Source organism: Eulemur rufifrons, chromosome 27 (assembly GCF_041146395.1).
Source record: "Eulemur rufifrons isolate Redbay chromosome 27, OSU_ERuf_1, whole genome shotgun sequence".
Lineage (NCBI taxonomy): Eukaryota > Metazoa > Chordata > Mammalia > Primates > Lemuridae > Eulemur > Eulemur rufifrons.
Window position 1 is genome coordinate 26,293,167 of NC_091009.1, and position 20,245 is coordinate 26,313,411.

Sequence of the window (20,245 nt, forward strand, 5' to 3'; positions counted from 1 at the left end):
GCTTCCCATAGAGGCGAGCATGGCCTCTCCTTGGCACCGGGAATGCTCCGGGTAAGATGTCCTGGGAGGCTCTGGTGTTAAGGTGAGAGTCCCAGAGCAGGATGCCCTGGTTTGAGAGTTGCGGTTGGGAAGAAGGAAACTGGCAGGAGAGCAGAGACTTGGGCAAGTTTTGTCTCTTGAGAATGCATGTGACAAGTGACTTTATGAGCTAGACAGAGAGATGCTGCAGAAAGAAGGAAGCATCATTATTGAGAGAAAACTTCTGAGGTTGATTGACACTGGGGTTAGGAGGAAATGCTAGGTACGCAAAGTCCTAGGCATGTGTTTACTGGCTTCCACCAAATTGAGGACAAAAAACTCAGTCTAACACAGATGGTGGGATGGATGGAGGTGAGGAGCTAGAAATAGTGACAAATAAATTGCTAACAATAAAGGCTAATGTATCTTGAACACTTAAAATGGGCCAGGAACTATTCTAAGTGCTTTACATGTATGAATGGATTTCATCATAGTAATCCTATGAGGTAGATACTAGTATTAAACCCATTTTATATAGATCGTGAGATAGCGTCACAAAATGGCAACGTACCTTGACCAAGTGTGCACAGGTATGGGCTCTGTATCCAAGCACCCAAGTTCAGAGCTGATGCATTTCACCACTGCACCACACTGCCCCCCATCAGAGGCACAAAGGTGGGTCCCTTGCCCCTCACTCTGAATGGGGATAGGAGGTCTGATCCTTGCCCACTGGGCCCTGCTTTGGAACAGCTGCTTAGTAACATCAACCTTGGCGCTGCAGTCAGTTGTCCTTATGAAGGCCACACTCCCGAGGTGGGGGGCAAACCTCCCCTCCACCCCTTGCTGCAGGAGACCATGCCTCCTCTTGACTCCAGTGTCCAGTGACAGCTGCTCCCCGTGGGCGGTCCCTGCACACCATGAGACGAATCCTCTTGGCTGGGTACCAGGAGCAGCCTGTCCCGGAGCAGATGCTGCTGGAGGGTGAGAGAAAAACAGCCCAGCTGTAGTGCTCTGTGGAGAACTCCTGGCCTAGTTAGCCTCACCAGGTTGGAGAGAAGGATCTCGGCTTCTACTGGAATCACAGGCTCTAGAAACTGAAGGGAACTAAGTCTCAAGGTATCATTTTATCAGAAAGAAGGAATCTTGCAGATTGACTAATTCAAAAAACTTCTGTTTTAATATCAAGAAATAGGCTCAGCGAGATGCTAGCCCAGTCTAAAGCCACATCACAATGCATGAGTGACACAGGGAGAATTTGAACCCAGGGCTCCTGAGTCCCCCACCCTTCATCCTGCCCTGTGGCCCGGTACCTTCTAGCCAATTTTTTCATTCTCAGTCCAACTTCCAGGATCCTACACTTCCACTGGCTTCCCTGAAGTCTGCAGAGAGGTTATGTTGGGACTTGTGCAGTAGTATGACAGAGAAGATCACCATAAAGTTATTCCTTTTCTCCTACACATGCTTAGACACTGGGTTAGGGAGGGCTGAGGATCAAAGGTCCACCCATACCGTTCAACACATGGAAAGGAAGAATATAAGCACAAAGAGAAGTCAGGAGCTCTGGTGGGATTCCTGAAGCACCGTCTCCTGGGGAGGCTTCAATGATAGAATAATAACTAACATAAGTTAAGCGCTCACTGTGTGCCTGCAACGCTGCTAGGAGGTTTCCCTACATTGTCTCATTTACTTTCATGACAACCTGAGAGTCTTGTACTGTAGTTACCCACATTCTACTAGAATGAGAGATGAGACTTGGCTGTCCCAAGATTCCAAATTTGTTCCTAAATTCTGCCTCACAGCAAATGCCACTCACTGTTCAAACTGTGTCTTGGGCGGGGGGATACTGAGCAGGGGGATGAGATGGTTGATCTTCACCTGACACCATGTCCTTTGATGTTATTTCTGCTACCAGGACCCCCACCCGCGGGCCAAACATGTGTGCATGTATGTTGTGGAAAAGCCAGGCGTATAATGTCCACAAATTCAGTGTGATGGTGTCTCTGAGAGCACTTTCTAAAGTGCAAACCCCAAGCACAGTGTGGTGACAGTTCTCCTCCTGCTCCTTGGACCACCTGTGGCCAAGGGAGCCTTGCTCCCCAGCGAGAGGGGCGTGCAGAGAATGGCCTCTTGCAGTTCCCAGTCCAGCTGGAGAATTTGAGGATTCTGTTATTTCCTTTCCACAGCTCCTCTTCAGGAATTCACGTCCTGCTACCGGCCTCAGGACACAGCTAAAAATAACCTCTGGTTTCCAAACCGAAAGCTCCTCCGTCTGTTGGGAGGCTTTGCCGGTGTGCGCGTGGGGCCGGAAGGGCTGTGTCGGAGTAGCTGAGGTCAGCCTGAGCCTCACGCTGCTGTTGCCTTCCTCTTTCCAAGGAAGCCTGGGGCCCCATGAGTCACCCCAGTGGAGTGTGATTAGAGAAGGGGAGTCAGGCAGGACCTACCCTGGCACCGTGGTGGCTGCGAGGCCCAGGAAGCAGAGTTGAAGAGTTGCTAAAGATACAAAGAAAAAACTAGGGGATTCTCAAAGTGATGTCTGCTCTAATTATAACAGTCCAGCCAGCGTGGGGAATAGAGAGGGGCAGACAGAACTCGCCTAAGCTGCCTTGGAGCAAATTCTCCACCCCTTGCTTGGGTGTTTCCATTCCTGCTGCCTCATGTGCCCAGAGTTCTGTCTGGACTTGCCCGAGAAGGTTGCTGGAAGATCTGTCCAGCTGGAGAAGTGATCTCTCTGCAGGACGGCTTGCTGCTTTGCCCCGTCCTGCTGTCCCTCTCCGTAAGTCAGGACAGCGCCTGACACCGATGGGGCAGGCCCTGCTCTCTAAGCTCCCCCTTTGCCCAGAGGTCTCTACAGGCTCCCTCTGGGACACCCCCCCCCCTTGTACCCCTGGGCAGCTTCCCTTGGAATAGGGAAGAGTGAGCACCCAGCCCCTGGCAGCCGAAGAGCTTCAGGGCCCGGAAGTCCCTGGGGCAAGGGAGGGCAAGAATAGAGGCGTCAGAGCCAGAGAGTGGGGTTTGAGCATGGCCAGCGGAGGCCCAGGGTTGATTACATGGACGCTGAAACAGTCGGGGGGCCCCCAGCAGCAGCTGAAATGGGAAAGCCTGTCACCTTGCTGCCCTTTGCTGCTCTCCACAGAGCAAACCCAGAACTGCCACCTCAGGTGGCTGAAGATGGACTCAGATAGCCAGTCCCAATGGGCAAGGAGACTGGCTTCCCATGCGCTCTGCCTGCAAAGGAGCAGAAGTGGAAGCAACTTACTGGGGACCTGGGCACTTGGCTCACTGAGGCATCAGGGTGGGCCGTGCGCAGGCACAGCTGGGCATTGCCTGTCAAAGGGACAGTCGTTTGCCTGTCCCCTAGGGGCTTTTCAACCTCCCGAATGCCACACGTAGGAACCCCAGTCTTGTTGGCCACAGCGTAGTTCTTTTTCTAGCAAGTTCTAGCAGCTGCAGATCAGGGGTCCTCCTGGAGGAGAAGGGGCAGAGGCAGTGAGGGGTCCCTGGCGCAGGGGGAGCAGCTCCTCTCCTCCCCGTGCACTGGCAGAGCATGAGAAGTCAAAGACGCTTAGCAGTGTGAGGCCACGGAAGTCTGAAATTAGGAATTTTATTGCAATATCGGACTCTGGGAGTAGCTGACCTAGAGAGCCGGGGGGAGGGCCTTCCTGACAAGCTTGCAAAACGCAGGAGGGATTTCTGCCAGTCTCGGGTAAGAGGTGGGCGAGGAAGGCCGGCTTTAGTGCTGCCACCGGACTGACTGGCTTGGTGAACTTCCACAGTCTTTTAACCCCTCTGAGAGATAAAAACGATGTCTTAAGAGGACAGAAATAGAGATGCTTTATAAAGTAAAAGAAGTACTTTACAGCGTAAAGGCTGGAGACCAAAATAGATAACAGGATTCCCTGAACATCCCTACGAGGGAGAAAGTATGTTAAAAATGGACAAACTGAGACACAGAAGGAAGAGATTCGCAGAGCTAAGCCGGGATGGGGACCCCGGGTCAAGCATTCCTTTTCGCGCCTCCTGGAACCAATGTTCGGTCTGACCACTCTGCCTTGTGTTTTCCAGAACCATGTGCGGGCCGACCTAGGAAGGCGGGGCAGATGAGCTTACAGAGGCGGCGTCTCCTCGCCGCGGCCCCTCTCAGGATGGAACAGAGGGGTCCCTGGCCACGGGCCGCGGAGGTTGACAGCTGGTCTGTGGTCCTGCTCTCGGTGGTCTGGGTGCTGCTGGCCCCCCGGGCGGCCGGCATGCCTCAGTTCAGCACTTTCCACTCCGAGAACCGTGACTGGACCTTCAACCACTTGACTGTCCACCGAGGGACGGGGGCCGTCTACGTGGGGGCCATCAACCGGGTCTACAAGCTGACGGGCAACCTGACCATCCAGGTGGCTCACAAGACAGGGCCGGAAGAGGACAACAAGTCCTGCTACCCGCCGCTCATCGTGCAGCCCTGCAGCGAGGTGCTCACGCTCACCAACAACGTCAACAAGCTGCTCATCATCGACTACTCCGAGAACCGGCTGCTGGCCTGCGGGAGCCTCTACCAGGGCGTCTGCAAGCTGCTGCGGCTCGACGACCTCTTCATCCTGGTGGAGCCGTCGCACAAGAAGGAGCACTACCTGTCCAGCGTCAACAAGACGGGCACCATGTACGGGGTGATCGTGCGCTCCGAGGGCGAGGACGGCAAGCTCTTCATCGGCACCGCCGTGGACGGGAAGCAGGATTACTTTCCCACGCTCTCCAGCCGGAAGCTGCCCCGAGACCCCGAGTCCTCAGCCATGCTCGACTACGAGCTCCACAGCGACTTTGTCTCCTCCCTCATCAAGATCCCCTCGGACACCCTGGCCCTGGTCTCCCACTTTGACATCTTCTACATCTACGGCTTCGCCAGCGGGGGCTTCGTCTACTTCCTCACTGTGCAGCCTGAGACCCCCGAGGGTGTGGCCATCAACTCGGCCGGGGACCTCTTCTACACCTCACGCATCGTGCGTCTCTGCAAGGATGACCCCAAGTTCCACTCGTACGTGTCCCTGCCGTTCGGCTGCACCCGGGCCGGGGTGGAGTACCGCCTCCTGCAGGCTGCTTACCTGGCCAAGCCCGGGGACTCCCTGGCCCAGGCCTTCAACATCAGCGGCCAGGACGATGTGCTCTTTGCCATCTTCTCCAAAGGGCAGAAGCAGTACCACCACCCGCCCGACGACTCTGCCCTGTGTGCCTTCCCCATCCGGGCCATCAACCTGCAGATCAAGGAGCGCCTGCAGTCCTGCTACCAGGGCGAGGGCAACCTGGAGCTCAACTGGCTGCTGGGAAAGGACGTCCAGTGCACCAAGGCGGTAAGGGGGCGCGCGCCTCTGCTCCTGATCCCTCGTGCGGGTCCCACCTTCCTGTCCGTGCCCCAGGGCACACCTGCTCCCAGACACCAAGGCCCTGACCTGAGAGAGGTTTTCAGGCTCATGTTATCAGGTGGTAACCAATAACACAGAGTCTTTCAGACACCAGATACCCGGGACATGTTTGTTGATTCATTAAATCATTCCAAATATATGCATTGAGTGCCTACATCACACCAGGCGCTACTGTAGGTGCTACAGGCTTCAGTGGTGAACCGTACAACCATACCAAGCTCCCTGCCTTCATGGAGCTTACAGATCAGGGAGGCGGGACAAATGAACACATCAAGCATGCAGTCTGTCAAATGGTGATAACTGCTGTAGAGAAAAATATAGCAGGGAACGGGGAGAGGCAGCACCTGTGAGGCTCGACTCACTGAGAAAGTGGTGTTCGAGCAAAGACAGGATGGGAAGAAGGGGAGCCACGCAGGTGTCTGGGGAAGGCATGCCAGAGAGAGAGCTGCAGGTGAAAAGAATTCAGGGCATGGCTGGAGTGACTGAGGAGCAGCAAGGAGGCCACTGCAGCCAGATCAGAGCATGTGAGAGAAAGAGCAGTAGCATATGAGGTCAGTCAGAGGTAACGAGGACTAGATCTTGTACGTGCAGAGCTGTAGGCCACCGTGATGCCAAGTGAGGGGTCAGGTGGGCATAGGATATCTAAGTCAGATGAGAGGGAAAGGAGTTGAGCTTGATTGATAGATTGAAAACTGGAGGAGAGTCAGGAGTGTGGGCAAAGGCAAAAGAGGAGAAAGGGAGCTCAGGATCCAGACCTGAGGACAGTAGAGACAAGAAAATCAGTGGCAAGCACTGTCCTGCTAGAGGGTCAGGTGCTGCCATCAAAGTGTGCACCATAATCCACTTATCCTTCCATCTACCCACCCATCCCCCTTCCCTCCCTACCTTCATCCTTCTATCCATCCATCCATCATCCATCCATCCTCCTTCCCTCTCTCTCCCCCTCCGTCCATTCATCCCTTCATCCATTTATCCATCCTCCACCCATCCCACCATCCATCCATCCATTCACCCGCCTCTCCCTTTATCCCCTCTCCTCCCATCCTCCCTCCCTTAATCCTTCCGTCCACCCCTTTTCTATCCATCATCCATCCATCCACCCATCCTTCCCTCCATCCATTTAACAAATGAGTATTGAAGGTCTTCTGAGTGCCTGGCACTGTACTAGGCACTGGGGATGCAAACATAAAGAGACATGATCACTGCTTCCCCAGGTCGTATAATCTAGTGGGGTGGGGGGAGAGAGGGGGAGATAAAAACAGCTGGCAACATAATGTAGTAGCTAAGAGTCTAAGAGTTTGGGCTTCTGAGACAAAAAACAGGGTTCAAATCTCTGCTTCTTTCTGGCTTCAGAAGCAATGTAACATCTCTGCCTTCTCATCTGTGAAATGGGAATCATAATGCCTACCTCATGGGGTGATCGGATGAGATAAATAGAGTAGCCCGATGCCTGGAAATGTTATGTCTACCATTTTTAGTTAACTGTTAGGGAGTGTGACAAGTGCCGAAATAGCTTTCTGTACACAGTGCTGTGGGCTCTGGATCTGCAGCTTGGGGAAAAATCTGCGACCAAGGGGCCCATATGGCTGCTTTCTGCATCTCCTAAATTGAGGGCACCTGCCATTGAGATCAAAAACCACTTGTCAAAGCAAGAAGGCAGGGCAGGCCTAGGCTGAGCTTCTGTTCCTGTCATCATCTGCTAGGTTAAGTAGGATAGTGGTTAAGACAATAGGCTTTGAAGTCCAGCAGATAGGGATTAAAAATCAGATCTACCACTTACTCCTCGTGTGACTTTGGGAAAGTTATGTACCTGGTCTGAGCTATAATTTTTTCATCTTTAAAACAGAGACAATATTACCCTCTTTTCATGGTTATTATGAGGATCCAATAGAAAATTTATGTGAAAATGATTAGTATGATACTTGGAATATACTAAGCATTCAATAAATGGGCGGCAATGATTATTAATATTAATCACAGTAATAAGGAACCAGTTATTTTCTTAGTTATCTTACTTTCATAACATGAGGGAAGCTGGACTAGATAATTCCCAAATTTCTTTCCAGCACTAAAATTCTATGACCAGTGGACCTAACCAATTGGGAGGAGTGGAGAGGAAATGTCAGGGTTAACCCCGTGCGGAGTCCAGCCTGGTTCCCATAATCCAGAGGGGGCCTTGTCAGGAGGAAACTGCTGATTCCTGCCTGCTTTTGAGCCAGAGGAAAGAGGAAGATGACACCCTTCTCTGCTCCAGTGGTGGCGCAGAGAGACAAGCCTGGGCTAGTGACCAAAGGACAGCAAAGGCACTAGTAGAGAGGTGACAGGAGGTGGGACCAGGGCCCCAGAGTGAAGAGCCCCTCACCTGCCCCTGCTTCAGCTCCACACCTTTCTGGTGCAGGGACCACAAGCAGAAGGGCCCCTTCACAGTCCTTATGTAGTCCAAAGGGTCCCAGAGCTGGGGACCCAGAGACATTTTGGTGGCCTTGGAGCCAAATTAAGGATGAATGAGAGAAGCTGTGGTCCCTGAGCTTGATTTTAACATGGCTCTGGAATAACATGGAAGTCCCAGCTCAAGGATTTGAGCTCGGACCCCAGAAAAGGGATGGAGAAAGGGACTGTCACTCACTGTACTGCAGGTTAGGCTTGGCAATTTAAATGTTATCTCATTTGCTCCTCACAGTGACCCGATAAGGCATGAATTATCATCCTCATTTTACAGATGGGAAAACAAAGGCTCACAGAGCCTAAGCAGATGGCTTAAATCGACACAACGATAAATGATTAAGCAGCTAAGTCCAGGTTCTTTCTGTTTCATCATTCTTCCTCCAAGGAAAGCCAAAGACCAAGCTCTCACCATTTGAGCAACAGTAAAGGGGCATCAGGTGTTTGGGAATATCTGGCAATATATTGAGAAAGAAATTGAGGAGAAAAAGAAATGCCAGCCAATCCCCAGGGCTCGAGCTCAGAACAAACCATTTCCTCTGTAGCTCCGGAGATTCTAGAGTCAGGTAGAATCTAGCAAAATCCACAGCTAGCAGCAAGGTTTTTGCTCTTGTCATCATTTCTCAAGAGCTGTCTTGGGCTACGCCTGTGCCCAGACTCTGAGGCCTTACTAGTCCCGCAGAAAGTGGGGACGAACCTGAAGCCATGAAATCAGACGCTCAGAGCTGAAAGGATGCTCGACGACTACCTGGCTCAATCTTTTTACCTTACAGTAAGTAAACTTTATAAAACTCACACCAGTAGACTTCTGCTTCACTCCCTTCCTGAGAAGCTCATTCCTTCTGCTCTGTGGGGCTCCGTATTATCCAGAGTCTGAGGGTCATCCTTAACCTCAGAATTGGTTTCCTTTCCTTACAAATACAAACACACACACACACACACACACACACACACGTGCAGCACCACCATTCCCACCAGCAGCAGGAGCAGCAGCTCCCTACAAAACATGAAGGAATCACAAGAAATGAGCCTCTATTCCCTTTGAGACTGAGCAGGGAATGGAAGGGAAGTCCCTGGTTTAAAAAAAAAAAAAAAAATCACATGCCATATCTTATAAATCAATTATTCCAAAGAAATGAGGCTGTCAAGTGTGATGATGTGTCAGCCTGCTCTTCCCTGGTGAGGGCGAGAAGAGTTGGCTGAAGGGAACAGGGCCCAGGCTTCTCTCTGATGCTCTCTATGCTTCCCACAGCCATTTCCTTCCTCCTCCGGGATGCCTTTCCAGACCCAGAAGGAACAGCTGCCACAGGGCTCAGGGCTCTTTCTGGCCCAGATCCTGCAGCCTTTGCCCCAGGATTCGGTGCTGTACAATCAACTGGGGCATCTCCGAGCACCCGTCCCAGCCCAGCCCTGTACTAGGCACTGTGGAGGGAATGCAAACCCCTCTGCAGCCCCTGTCTCAGGAAGCATGCAGCCTCTTTCTTTCTTCTTCTTTTTTTTTTTTTTTTTAACTGAATGAGATCTTAGAAATCATCAAGCTAACATTTTCTTTAACAGCTCCCAAAGAAGCCTCTCCTGGTCCAAGTTGACCCAGCCCGTTAGCAATAGAACAGAGAGTGGGATCCAGGTCTTCCCACTTTATGACCAGCAGGTTTTTTCACTTGCTCAAGGTGCTCTCCATTCAAAGGCACCCCAGTCTCTCCGGGCATGCTCTGTACAGGCACATGGCCACTCTCTTCCAAAGGCTGGTAACGGGAAGGACATCACCTCCAGAATTCCCTCTTAATTATATTTACTCAAACATGGTTGAAGACCTATAACATACAGTAGTGGAAATAGTTGTACAACTTAACAAAACTCTTTTACATAATTCTATAAGAAAGATGGACAGGGATTATTCCAAATGAAGAAACTGAGGCATGTGTCTATTAACTAACTCTTTTAAAGTGTAAAGTACTGTCCAATATTATTATGGCAGTTTCCATCCATTCCCAGTGTGGTAGATAGTAGTGAATGGTTGAATGGCTTAAAATTCCTTCTGCCCAAAGGAAGACACTGCAGCCCAAGAAACAAACAAGAAACCCTCTCCAGGCTGGTAGAAATCCTGTGATGTTGCCTGTAGACTGAATATCTACTGAAAGAACCTTGTCTAAAATAGAAAGATCCCCATAGAACGGCATGGTCCACAGGGACATTAAAATAACTAGAAAATTAGTTCAAGCAATTTGCCATACAAATTGACCCTGGTTTTCCTAGCAGACAGGTGGAGGCAGTTGATTCCAGGTGAGTGGAAGAATGCTGCTTGCTCCTTTATCTGGTTTCATAGGAACCAATATGGGATTTGTGGGTCAGTTGGTGAACAGTTTTTGTCGGTAGCATGGCGAAGACCCCTGAACCCCATGTCTGTGCCTCTGTGAGGCCTGGTGCCATAGGGCTGGCGGTTGGGGGTAGGGGCCGCGTGGAGTGGCTCCATTGTCCCTCCACAGCTATTCACCCACTTCCCTTCCCTTCCCTTCCCTCTAGCCCGTCCCCATCGATGATAACTTCTGTGGACTGGACATCAACCAGCCGCTTGGAGGCTCGACTCCAGTGGAAGGCCTGACCCTGTACACCACCAGCCGGGACCGCATGACCTCTGTAGCTTCCTATGTTTACAACGGCTACAGCGTGGTTTTCGTGGGGACTAAGAGCGGCAAGCTGAAAAAGGTAAGAGTCTGTGAGCTTGGATGCCATGACACCATTCAGCTCCTCAGCTGAGTCCCTTCTGGAAAGTAACTGTTGGTGGAGATTTAGCTACAGGTAACTCTTCATTTTCTTGGGGGATTGGGGGTGAAATGGGGAGGTAGGAAGGGATGCATTTTGTGGCTTATCCTCTGTCTGCTTCCTCTGGCCATCAGCCAGTGGGTATCTCAGGAATGCAAGCCTATTTCAATAAGCCCAAACTTCAAGGAATTAGGAAGGCACATCTGCATAAGGCGAAAAATTCACTCTTCATTCCCAAATCACGTAGAACTGATTTTTTGATTATGTACAGTATGAATCACGCGCATCACAAATCCTTCCCTAGGACCCACAGAGTTGATTGTACTGGTCAAAAGTCTTTGTTGAATCCAGAGAAGTTGGTTGGATCAGATTACAGGTCTCAGTTCTAGGAACCTGGGACAGATGGTGGGTGCTGCTCTCTGATGGTACATGGTGCCTGGGAAAGACATTCTCCTGTCTCTCCTCTTCCTGCAATCACAGACTCTTCCCTCTCCACCTCGCCACCAGGAAGTAGACATTTTATACCGCACCTCCCTGGGCACTTCTGCCAGCTGGAGGGAACAGGCCTCTGGTACAGCAGGCTGAAGCCAACAGCTTGTACCTGCTTGTCTAGTGCTTAGGGTGCGGAGAGGGAGCACAGTCTGGTTCATTACGTGAGATTATAGCAGCCGCATTCTTTCCGGTCCCAGCTAATCCCCTTTTCCCAAGCTCACCCTCCTGCCACCTTTCCCTGGTTCCAGCACCTGTGGATCAAGGCACATGCAAGACTTTGCTGCATCTCACTCTTTGATGTTGACATCACCCTGGAGCCCTGTCCTCCTAATCCATTTAGAGCCTTGGGAGGGATGTTATTTGGGAGTGTGGAAGGAGGGTAGACTAGAGGAGCCCAGGGAAGGATTTCTGTGTTCTGACTATTCTGAATTACTGCCAGAGGAGGTGAGAACTGGTCTGGGTATACCTGGTGTGCTAAACCTTCCAGACCTCTTCTGATTGTCCACACCAACGTTGTTTAACCATGTCCTGCTCTCTGAAGAGGTTCCTATGTGTTTCTGTGCTGGGCCCTCCACCCTGCCTGGGAGTGTGGATCTGAACTTGGCCGGTCAGCACATGGAAGAGAGAAGGAATGGGGCCCCTACTTTTGCTTTCCAAAAGTGGAAGAGGAAAGGACTTGCTCTATGAGATTCCACTAAGATTTAAAAGTGGCCTATCTGCCCTGCATACCAGGGGCACCACATCCAGTTGGGCACATTGTGCCTGGCCCAGGGGCATTGGGCCAAAGGACCTAGTGGGGGTTGAAATCCAGCCTGAGCTCTCCTTGTCGTACTGTGTGTCCTGTGGTATAGACACCCGCCCAGTGGGGCTCCTCTTACTAATGCATCTGCTTATGGGGACTCACCTTTTTCTAAGCTGCACCAAGGCTTTCTAAGGGCCAGCACCAGCCACAGCAAGGCTGGTGCTCAGCGCCTTCCCCCGTCCCTGTCCCCACCTTCAGTCAGTGCTCCGGATCATGTGTGTTACTCTGTCTCCTTTATTCTCTTGAAAGTTCTATTAAAGGCAGGGGTCATGCTCTATGTGTGTGTATTCCCTTCCTCTTCCTTAATCCCTTCACCAATGTTCACTGGTGGAATAGGCCCCCAAACTGTTTTGAAAACTAGAAGCATTCTCTAGGGAACCTTTGAGATCATCTATTATTCGGCAGGGAAACTGAGGCCCAGAGAAGAGTGACTTGCCCAAGCATAGAGATCTAGGATAAGTTGCTTCTTGTCCTGACGCCCAATGTGGTACCCCCTTATGTAAAGACACAGCTATGGAGCCCAGAGTTGGAAGCTAAGAACAGTCTTCAGGTCCAGGCTTGCCACAGAGTTCAGCCAGGGGCCAGCACCTCCACACTCTACACCCCTAGATCTGAAATAAGGAATCCACGTTGGCTTGAATGGATGGGCAAGGAGTGAATAAAGGAAGAGTGACCCAGCAGGACTCAAAGGGACCTTGAGATGACCTTTTCCCTATCCTTGTGCACCTTGCACGGCACACACAGGGGCTTGGCATCTTTCCAAGTCACACACCTGGGTTGGCCAAGTGCTCCTGGCCCTGTTAGAACCCCAGCGGATTAGTTGCTGTGGAGACAAGTCAGTGGGTTCGAGGGCAAGGCTGGGGCAAGACTACCGAGGGCTTGTTCTGACCTGCTCCTTCTCACTCTTCGCTTGGCCTTTCTGGGGCTGTTTCTATGAGCTCATAACACCTCTCCTTCCTCCTCTGTGCAACTCACCCTTCCTTTCCACCCACGCGCCTTTGAGGCACCTGACAGTCATACCCGGGCTCCTGCTGGCCTCCCATTTACCCACCCGCTTGTCCCCACCCCTCTCCAGAGAAACAGCCCAGAAGGAATTTATGGAATGTCCCCAGGAAACCCTACCATGGTCCAGGCCCCATAGCTCTTTCAACACAGGAAGGAAAATAAAGAAAAAAATAGCTAAGAGTCTGGAGAGGGGAGGGAAGCCCGGTGCGTCAGAGCTACTCACTTCTTCCCTGCCTGGCCAGGCGTCTGTCAGACTGTCCAGCCCTCATCCACTGCGGCTGTAGGAACAGGATGTCCCTGTGTGGGGAAGTTTAGAGGAAGCAGAGACCCGCTAGAAGTGGCATGACCACACGGTGCTCACATGTGCTGTGTCTCAGACTTACTCACATGCTGCTCTCTGCAAGATGCATAGAGAACGCCACATACAAGGCCACTGCCCTCTGAACCACACATATGTGTAAGGAACAGGCAGAGTGAGGTTAAGACCCCAAAACCAACATGTGTAATGCTCACATAGGCTAAGGGGCAGTGCATTGCCCATGGTAAGAAGTTAGGCAAAGATTCACCATAAGGATGGAACAGTTCAAGCAAAACCAGCAACCATAGTGTGATCCATCTGCGAGACTTTATTGAGAAGGAAGATGACCAGAGTCTGCCTAAAGACTGGTGAGCTGATGAGTTGGGGGTGAGGGAGAAGGGCATTTAAGACCTTGGGTTTCACACTGAGAAGGTGCAAAGCACATGGAAGGAAGGTCTACCATGCACAGAGGAGCTTGGAAGGCTTGGACAGGTAGAAGGTGAGGTAGAGCCCTGTGAGACCCGAAGCCCTGAGGGCATCAAGTGAAAAGGATCTTGGGGTCTTAGTTAACCACAAGGTTGACGTGAGCCAGCTGTGTGAGGCAGCTGCAGCCAAGTTAGTCTTCACCACATTAACAGGAGAACAGCTACCGGGTCATGAGAAGCAGCAACTTCACGTTGGCGGTAACATCGCAAGAGGGTGTTAAGCAAACGAATGCGCCAGATAAACAAGAGCTGGCAGGATGTGGGAATCATGCTCTGTGAAGGATATTTTTAAAAGGAAGATAACCCGAGGAAAAGAGAGTGAATAAAGCAGGATATGCCACAGCTATCTTCAGATAATATAATTTACCGAGCACTTAGGTGTCAGGTGCTATTTTAAGAGCTTTATATCTAATAACTCACTTAATCTTTTATATAACTCTTATAAGGTAGGTACTGTCATCACTTCCATTTTGCAGACGAGGAAATGGAGGCCAAGAAAGGTTAAAAAAAAAAGAAAAAGAACTTTGTCCAAAGTCACGTGGCAAATAAATGGCAGCGCCAAGACTTAAACCTTGATTATCTGGTTTCACGATCTGCATGTTCAGCCTTTAAGCTCTGGAAGATGAATTAGACTTCGCCATTGCGGCCCCAGAGGGCAGAATAGGGCCTATGGGTAGGTGTTAGAGCAAAGCAGCTTTCCACTTGATAAGGGGAAGTTTCTTATAGCCAGATTGTCGCCAGATGGAAGGAGCTGACTCAAGAGGGAATGAGCTACCAGTCAGGTGAAAGATGTAAGCAGAGACTGACGGTCACCACTCAGGGGTGCTGTGGAGTGGACCCCTGCACTGAATCGCACGATCTTCCCAGCAGTGCTGCCACCGCTTCCCGGCTCCTTCAGCGGCACATGGGATACAGGAGGGCAGGCTGGGGCAGAGAGCAGGAGCAGAAAGAGGGAGGCCACGGCCCCTGGTGTGGGCTTAGGGGTCAGGGCTGTGCTGGAGCCTGCCCTTAGCAGAGCTGAAAGCCCCTCAGGGTCAGGTGGGAGGGGCTGGGCAAGGACACGGCAAGGCAAGGCCAAGACAGGGAGGGCAGGTGGGCCTGGGGCAAGATGTGCAGGAGGAAAGCAGAGTCCTCTGGGGCCTGGGCCTAGTTGACTGTGGTGACATCCCTCCTGGTGGGGAGCAGGCCATGGAAGTCCAGGTGATGAGGATGAGGAGCGAACACCCAAGTAGATGGTGGCAGAGTGGTGACAGCCATTGGAATCTCATTAGGTACAACATTCCAGGTTTCAGGGAAGAGTCAAGAGGACAATTCAAGCATAGGGCACAGGAGGGAAGGGTCAGGCTGAGCAGGTGAAGGATGCCAGGATGATGGGAGGAAGGACTGTCTTGAGGTTCAGGGTCAAGTTCTTCAATTTCTTCCTTCCATTTGTAGCTGCTAAAACTGCTGCCTCAGCCCTGGTTTCACACCCCCACAGGGCTCCTCAAAGAAGCTGGAGGGTGGTGTTCTGCCTTGATGGTCTAGTCCCTCGGCCCTGGGGGCCTTAAATAGCAGCACAAGCTATGGGATCTGTGTTCTCCATCCCCACTGGAACCCTTGCTTGCTGCTCAAGCACTGGTGACATGTCCTTTATTTGCCCTGTCCCTTCAACCATTGTGAATAGCAGCCTCCTGGACCCCCCAGCATCTGACGTGGGAGCAGCTGCTAAGATACCCACCTCTCTTGAGAGTCAGAGACCCTTGAGGACACGGGCCTTCCTTTTCATATTCATAATACTGTCAGACCCGACATGCCTCACACATTAACAGCTCATGAAGTAGACCTCAAATGTGTGGGGTACCACCCCGTGCCAGACCCCTCTTTGCACTGACTGGAATGGAATCGGACACCAAGAGTGACTCCCGTTGACGTGGCCGGTTTGCAAAGGAAGGAAGGTGTGATGTGTTGGGTGGGTCAGCGCGGGGAGGGAAGAGGGCCAGCGTGGCAGTGGCATGAGGAGGCAAGGGAATGAGAGGACTTCTGGTGGCTCACAGGAAAGGAGTTTGTTTTCTGGTTAACAGCATCTGGAAGAGGGTGGGGCGGTGCTCTCAGAAATGTTGGCTGGGAAGAGACGGCATTTACACTGTTGGCTGGAGAGCCCCAGAATAGCACAGACACCCTCTGTCTCACCTGGGCCAGATGCGGGCTTGTCTACAGCCAGGAGGCAGGTAGAAAGGCCCAGGTCACCACTGTTCCCCTGCCACCTTCTGTTTCTAGGATGCCTAGGATGTTTTTGCAAATCCACAGAGGCTTTCCAAGCTCCAGGAGAGGCCTGGTCTCCTCTGGCACCACCTTCTTTCCCATTAGCCAATGCTGGCCTCTAAAATGCCTGTGGAATTCTTAAGGAAAATTCTTTCTTTCTTTCCCTAAGGGACGTACTAGCCCAAGGTCTCCAGTCCCCAGCCCACAGGAAGCCCTGACGTCCCAATCCTATTCTTTTCTCTGTAATCTCACAAACGATTTACTAGGCAAAGCCAGGAAAGCTGTGAGCTTCTTGCAGCAGCAGCTTAGGTGTTGGAAAGAATCCATCAGAAACACCAAAGTATTAACTCTCCCAAGCCCTGGGGTTATTGCTCAGGTGTTTGATAATGCTGACTATTTATGGGATACCTTCCATTCCTTTCCATCTTCCCCGACTACTTCAACTAGGTATGGTGGTTGCCTGTGCATCTCTACCCCATTTTACAGGTGTGGGAAATGGAGCCCCAGAGATACCAAGAATCTTGCCCAAGTTATACGCCACCCCGCTCTCCATTGACAATATTGACATTGGCGGTTGGACTTTCTCCCAAAACACACAGAGGTTTCCTAACCTGTCACTTGGCTCCCCCCATGGGGTGGAGTTGCCTGGGCGGACGGAAGGCCAAGTTGGATAAAAAGCTGAGAAACATGCCTTTCTCCTTGTGCCAACCCCACCGAACAATAGCCACTCTGAGTGGAAATGATTCACTTGTCTCTCAGTGTGAACCTTGGCTGAGCAAACAGCCAGGACTGTGGGTCCACTTCTCGGAGACCTAGTGGCTTGCCTGGTACCTGAGACCCTGATCTGACACCCGTACTCTCCCAGGCATCTCAGCAATGTGGGGGCTACGCAGTGGGGAGCAGACACCTCTCCCTTCCCCAGAGCCCGTGTGGAAGAGCCGGGGTGGTGGCTCGAGGAGCTCACCGCCACATCCCTAGTAATGAGTTTGGCAACCTGCCCGGCTCCCGCCGCCAAACTCGCTGTTTGTTTTGTTGTTTTATAGGCCTCTTGGGTCCCCAGAACTGGTCTTCTGAAAGCTGGGAAAGACTGCATTTGGTTGGTACGAGAAAGGAGGCATATTTACAGAATCCCCTACCCCCACCAGCCCCCAACACACTCACCCCAGCCAGCCCATCCCCCAGCTTGACCATGGCAGGTATAGACAGCGGGTGTTGGTTCTATCCAGAGCCCCAGCGGGCCCTGCGAAAGGAGGTCCTGATCTCTCAGAGCCGTTCTGAAAGTGGAGAAACTAAAGCCTCATTTATTTTTTGCACCTTTTGTGCAGCTTCTTATATACTTGAACCTTGGACAAGTCCTGTACGAGGCGTCAGGCTGTGTGTTCAGCTGGCTCTTCCACAGCCTGAGAGTGAGCCCCGCAGCTCCGGGCTTTGTCATAGGGCAGGAGAAACACAGAGAACTGTGTTTTGGGGACAGGGGGGATGGGAGTAGTGATTCAAGCTCACGGAATCCAGGTGACCCAAATAGGCCATGCAAAGTTGCATGCAAGAGGCCAAGCTGTTAGTGTTTACGGAGGTCTCATCTGTAGGAAAATAGACTTATATACATGCATGCTCTTTTAGGCCACTAAGCCGTGCCTGCCTGTGGATCTGGGACTTGGGCATGTATCTCTGGGTGGGAAGGGAATTAGAAAGACCACCTGGTCCACTTTCCTGCCTTCAAGTAGGGACCGATTTGCAAAACAAAGAGGATAGGGGCTTATGGGATCCAGCCCTACCTCCACCCTACTTGCTGTGTGACTTCTGAGCTTCAATTTCCTCAACTGTTAAAGGAAGATCATTCTAGTACCTGCCTCATGAAGTTATAATGAGGATTAAGTGAAATAATTCATTATTGAACTAATATTTATTGCATACCTACTATGTGCCTAGGGCTTAGTATACAGTAGTGAACAAAACTCTCAAAAATACCTGCCCTCATGGAGATCATATCTTTATGTGGGGAGGTGGACAAACAACACGAGTAAGCACATTGTACAGTATGTTTAGAAGGTGACAAGCACCAATGGGAAAAATGTAAAGCAGCATGGAAGCTTGGGCCCATGCACACTCCAGGGTTCCTACAATTGTTACTTACCTTGTGAACCGTCATTTTTTTCTTCTGTGGAGTAGGGTAGTAATAAACACTTTGCATATTTATGTAAGGATCAAATAAAATCATGTATTAAAAAGTACTTAATATAGTGCTTGGCACGAAAGTGCTTTCCGTTATTACTAACATCTTTGAGGCTTTCCCCAAATCCCACCCCTTCCCGGGCTCCCTAGGGTAGTGAAGCTGTCAGATCAGGCTTCGTTTTAGTGACATGTTTGCCAGGTCAGATGGAGGAAGAGAATCCTGCCCCCTGCCCCCAGCCCTGAGTCATGGGAAAAAATACTTAGAAGACCAGACCAGCTGAGCCGAACTAATCCAATCCTGCTGGACTTTGGCATGCAGCTGCATTAGTCACCAGCGAGGGCTTTCCGAGTCTCATATCACCAAACAATATGTACTGGCCCCCTCCCCAGGGTGGGGCTGGGGGAAGTGTCGGTTCCGCTGTTGCGGCTTTGCAGAACTCACTAAAAGAGGCCCGTTCTCTCCCTTTGCATGCTCTCAAGCCAACCCAATATCCTGGAGCTGCACAGCTCTGCTGCAGATGAACTGTGTGACCTTGAAGGGACCTTTGTGTACTCAACTGGACCACTAAAGCCTGCCTTGCAAGATAGCTATGCATACAGACATGGGGGATGTCAAATACTTAATACAGAGCCCGGCACGTGGTGCTTAATCACTGGCAGTCATTGCTGCTGTTACCACTGTCACTACCAGTGTGACTCCTACTATTATTCCTGCTACCACTCCTGTGTTATTAACATCACCCTGTGTTTCTTCTAAGGGCTCAAATTCTCTTTGCTTCTATTAGCTGATTAATTCCATATAATTTTCAGATGATCAAGAAAAGTTGGGCTATTTCACTGCTCTATTGCAGATGGTGCTACTGAAGTTCAATGATTATGGACTTACTTGGGGTCACGTGGTACATCAAGGGGAGATGTGGGCATTAGAACCAGGACTACAAAGATATCAGGGTGGAAATGGGCCCAGCATACACCAAGGTCACTTGCATAGCCCAAGATGATCAAGCCAAAAGCTGGTGGCTACTTGAACATCTGTTTCCTTGTTGTTATCATGTGCCTCTCTGTCCAGAGAAGTAGGAAATATACAGACAAGCAAAATGAACCTGGAATTTTGTCCTTCTGAGTCTCTTCCTGGGCTTCTAGCCCCTCGCCTGGCCTCAGCCTCCAGAAAGGTTTCTAGACTCTAAGGTGGGGAAGAAGTTCAGGAGCTGATGCCACTGGGGTTGTCCCACTCAGCCGTCACCCTCCTATGCTGTGTTCTGGTTTGTACTGCAAAGAATGGTGCCACCAGCTGCGCATTCCCCGCTTAGCCTGGAAGGAAAAATGGCATCAACAGGCTGTAGTAATGAATCAGAAATCCCACACGCGACTGTTCAGGGGTGTTGAGAGGGCAATCGAGGCAGGGGGAGAGGCCGTTAGGACCCTGCAGAGGGGGTAGGGCCCCCAGATGAGAAGGTTGACACCTTCAAATGAGGTATATCAGGAGTCTTCCCTTAAATGTGAATCATATATTTTACAGCTAGACAGGACCTCAGAAAACAGGTCCAGCCTACTGACTTTGGGCAGCTGAGATGTGTATTCTTCCGTTTTGTGGATGAAACAGCTGAGGCCTAGAAAGGTTGAGTGATCTGCTTGAACTCACCCAGGTTCTTAGCCACAGAGGCAAGACTAGAATCCAAGTTATTGGATTCTAATTTGGGGGCCCTTCTCTATACCCTATGAAAGAACATTCTCTCTGCACAAAACACCAGACTGACCTCTGCCTCCCTCTGGCATGCAAGTATTTCCTAAGCAGAGCCTAAAATTGGTCTGGGGATCATTCCTCCTGGGGCAAGAGTCCGGTTGAGCTTCATGTGCCAGGCCCGACCACGCAGCCTTGCTCAGGGGTGACCAGCATTCCTGAACCCTCTATCCACGTGTCTGGGGACCTTCCCAGAGCCTGCCCAGCAGGGAGGCTACTTAACCACGCAATGCTTATCTTGGGGCTAAGAAGTTCTGACCAATCAGAATGCTGAATCGGGACTCTCAAGTCTTACACATTGGCCCTCTCTCTAGGCTCCCCACTTTTTTAGGGTGGGGATGAGGTCTGCTATAAATTAAGCACGTCCTATATGCTAAGCCCTGA

The 20,245-nt window shown here is 51.1% G+C and overlaps 1 protein-coding gene across 1 annotated transcript in view; it reads left to right on the forward strand.

The window, feature by feature from the left end:
* The window catches only part of PLXNA2 (plexin A2), a 205,435-nt gene that overhangs the window by 21,000 nt on the left and 164,190 nt on the right, over positions 1 to 20,245 (forward strand). The window contains exons 2-3 of the mRNA XM_069459575.1: positions 4,081 to 5,348; positions 10,386 to 10,568. Coding sequence (XP_069315676.1) covers positions 4,116 to 5,348; positions 10,386 to 10,568 — 1,416 coding nt within the window. The 5' untranslated portion in view covers positions 4,081 to 4,115. The remainder of the gene's footprint in view (positions 1 to 4,080; positions 5,349 to 10,385; positions 10,569 to 20,245) is intronic.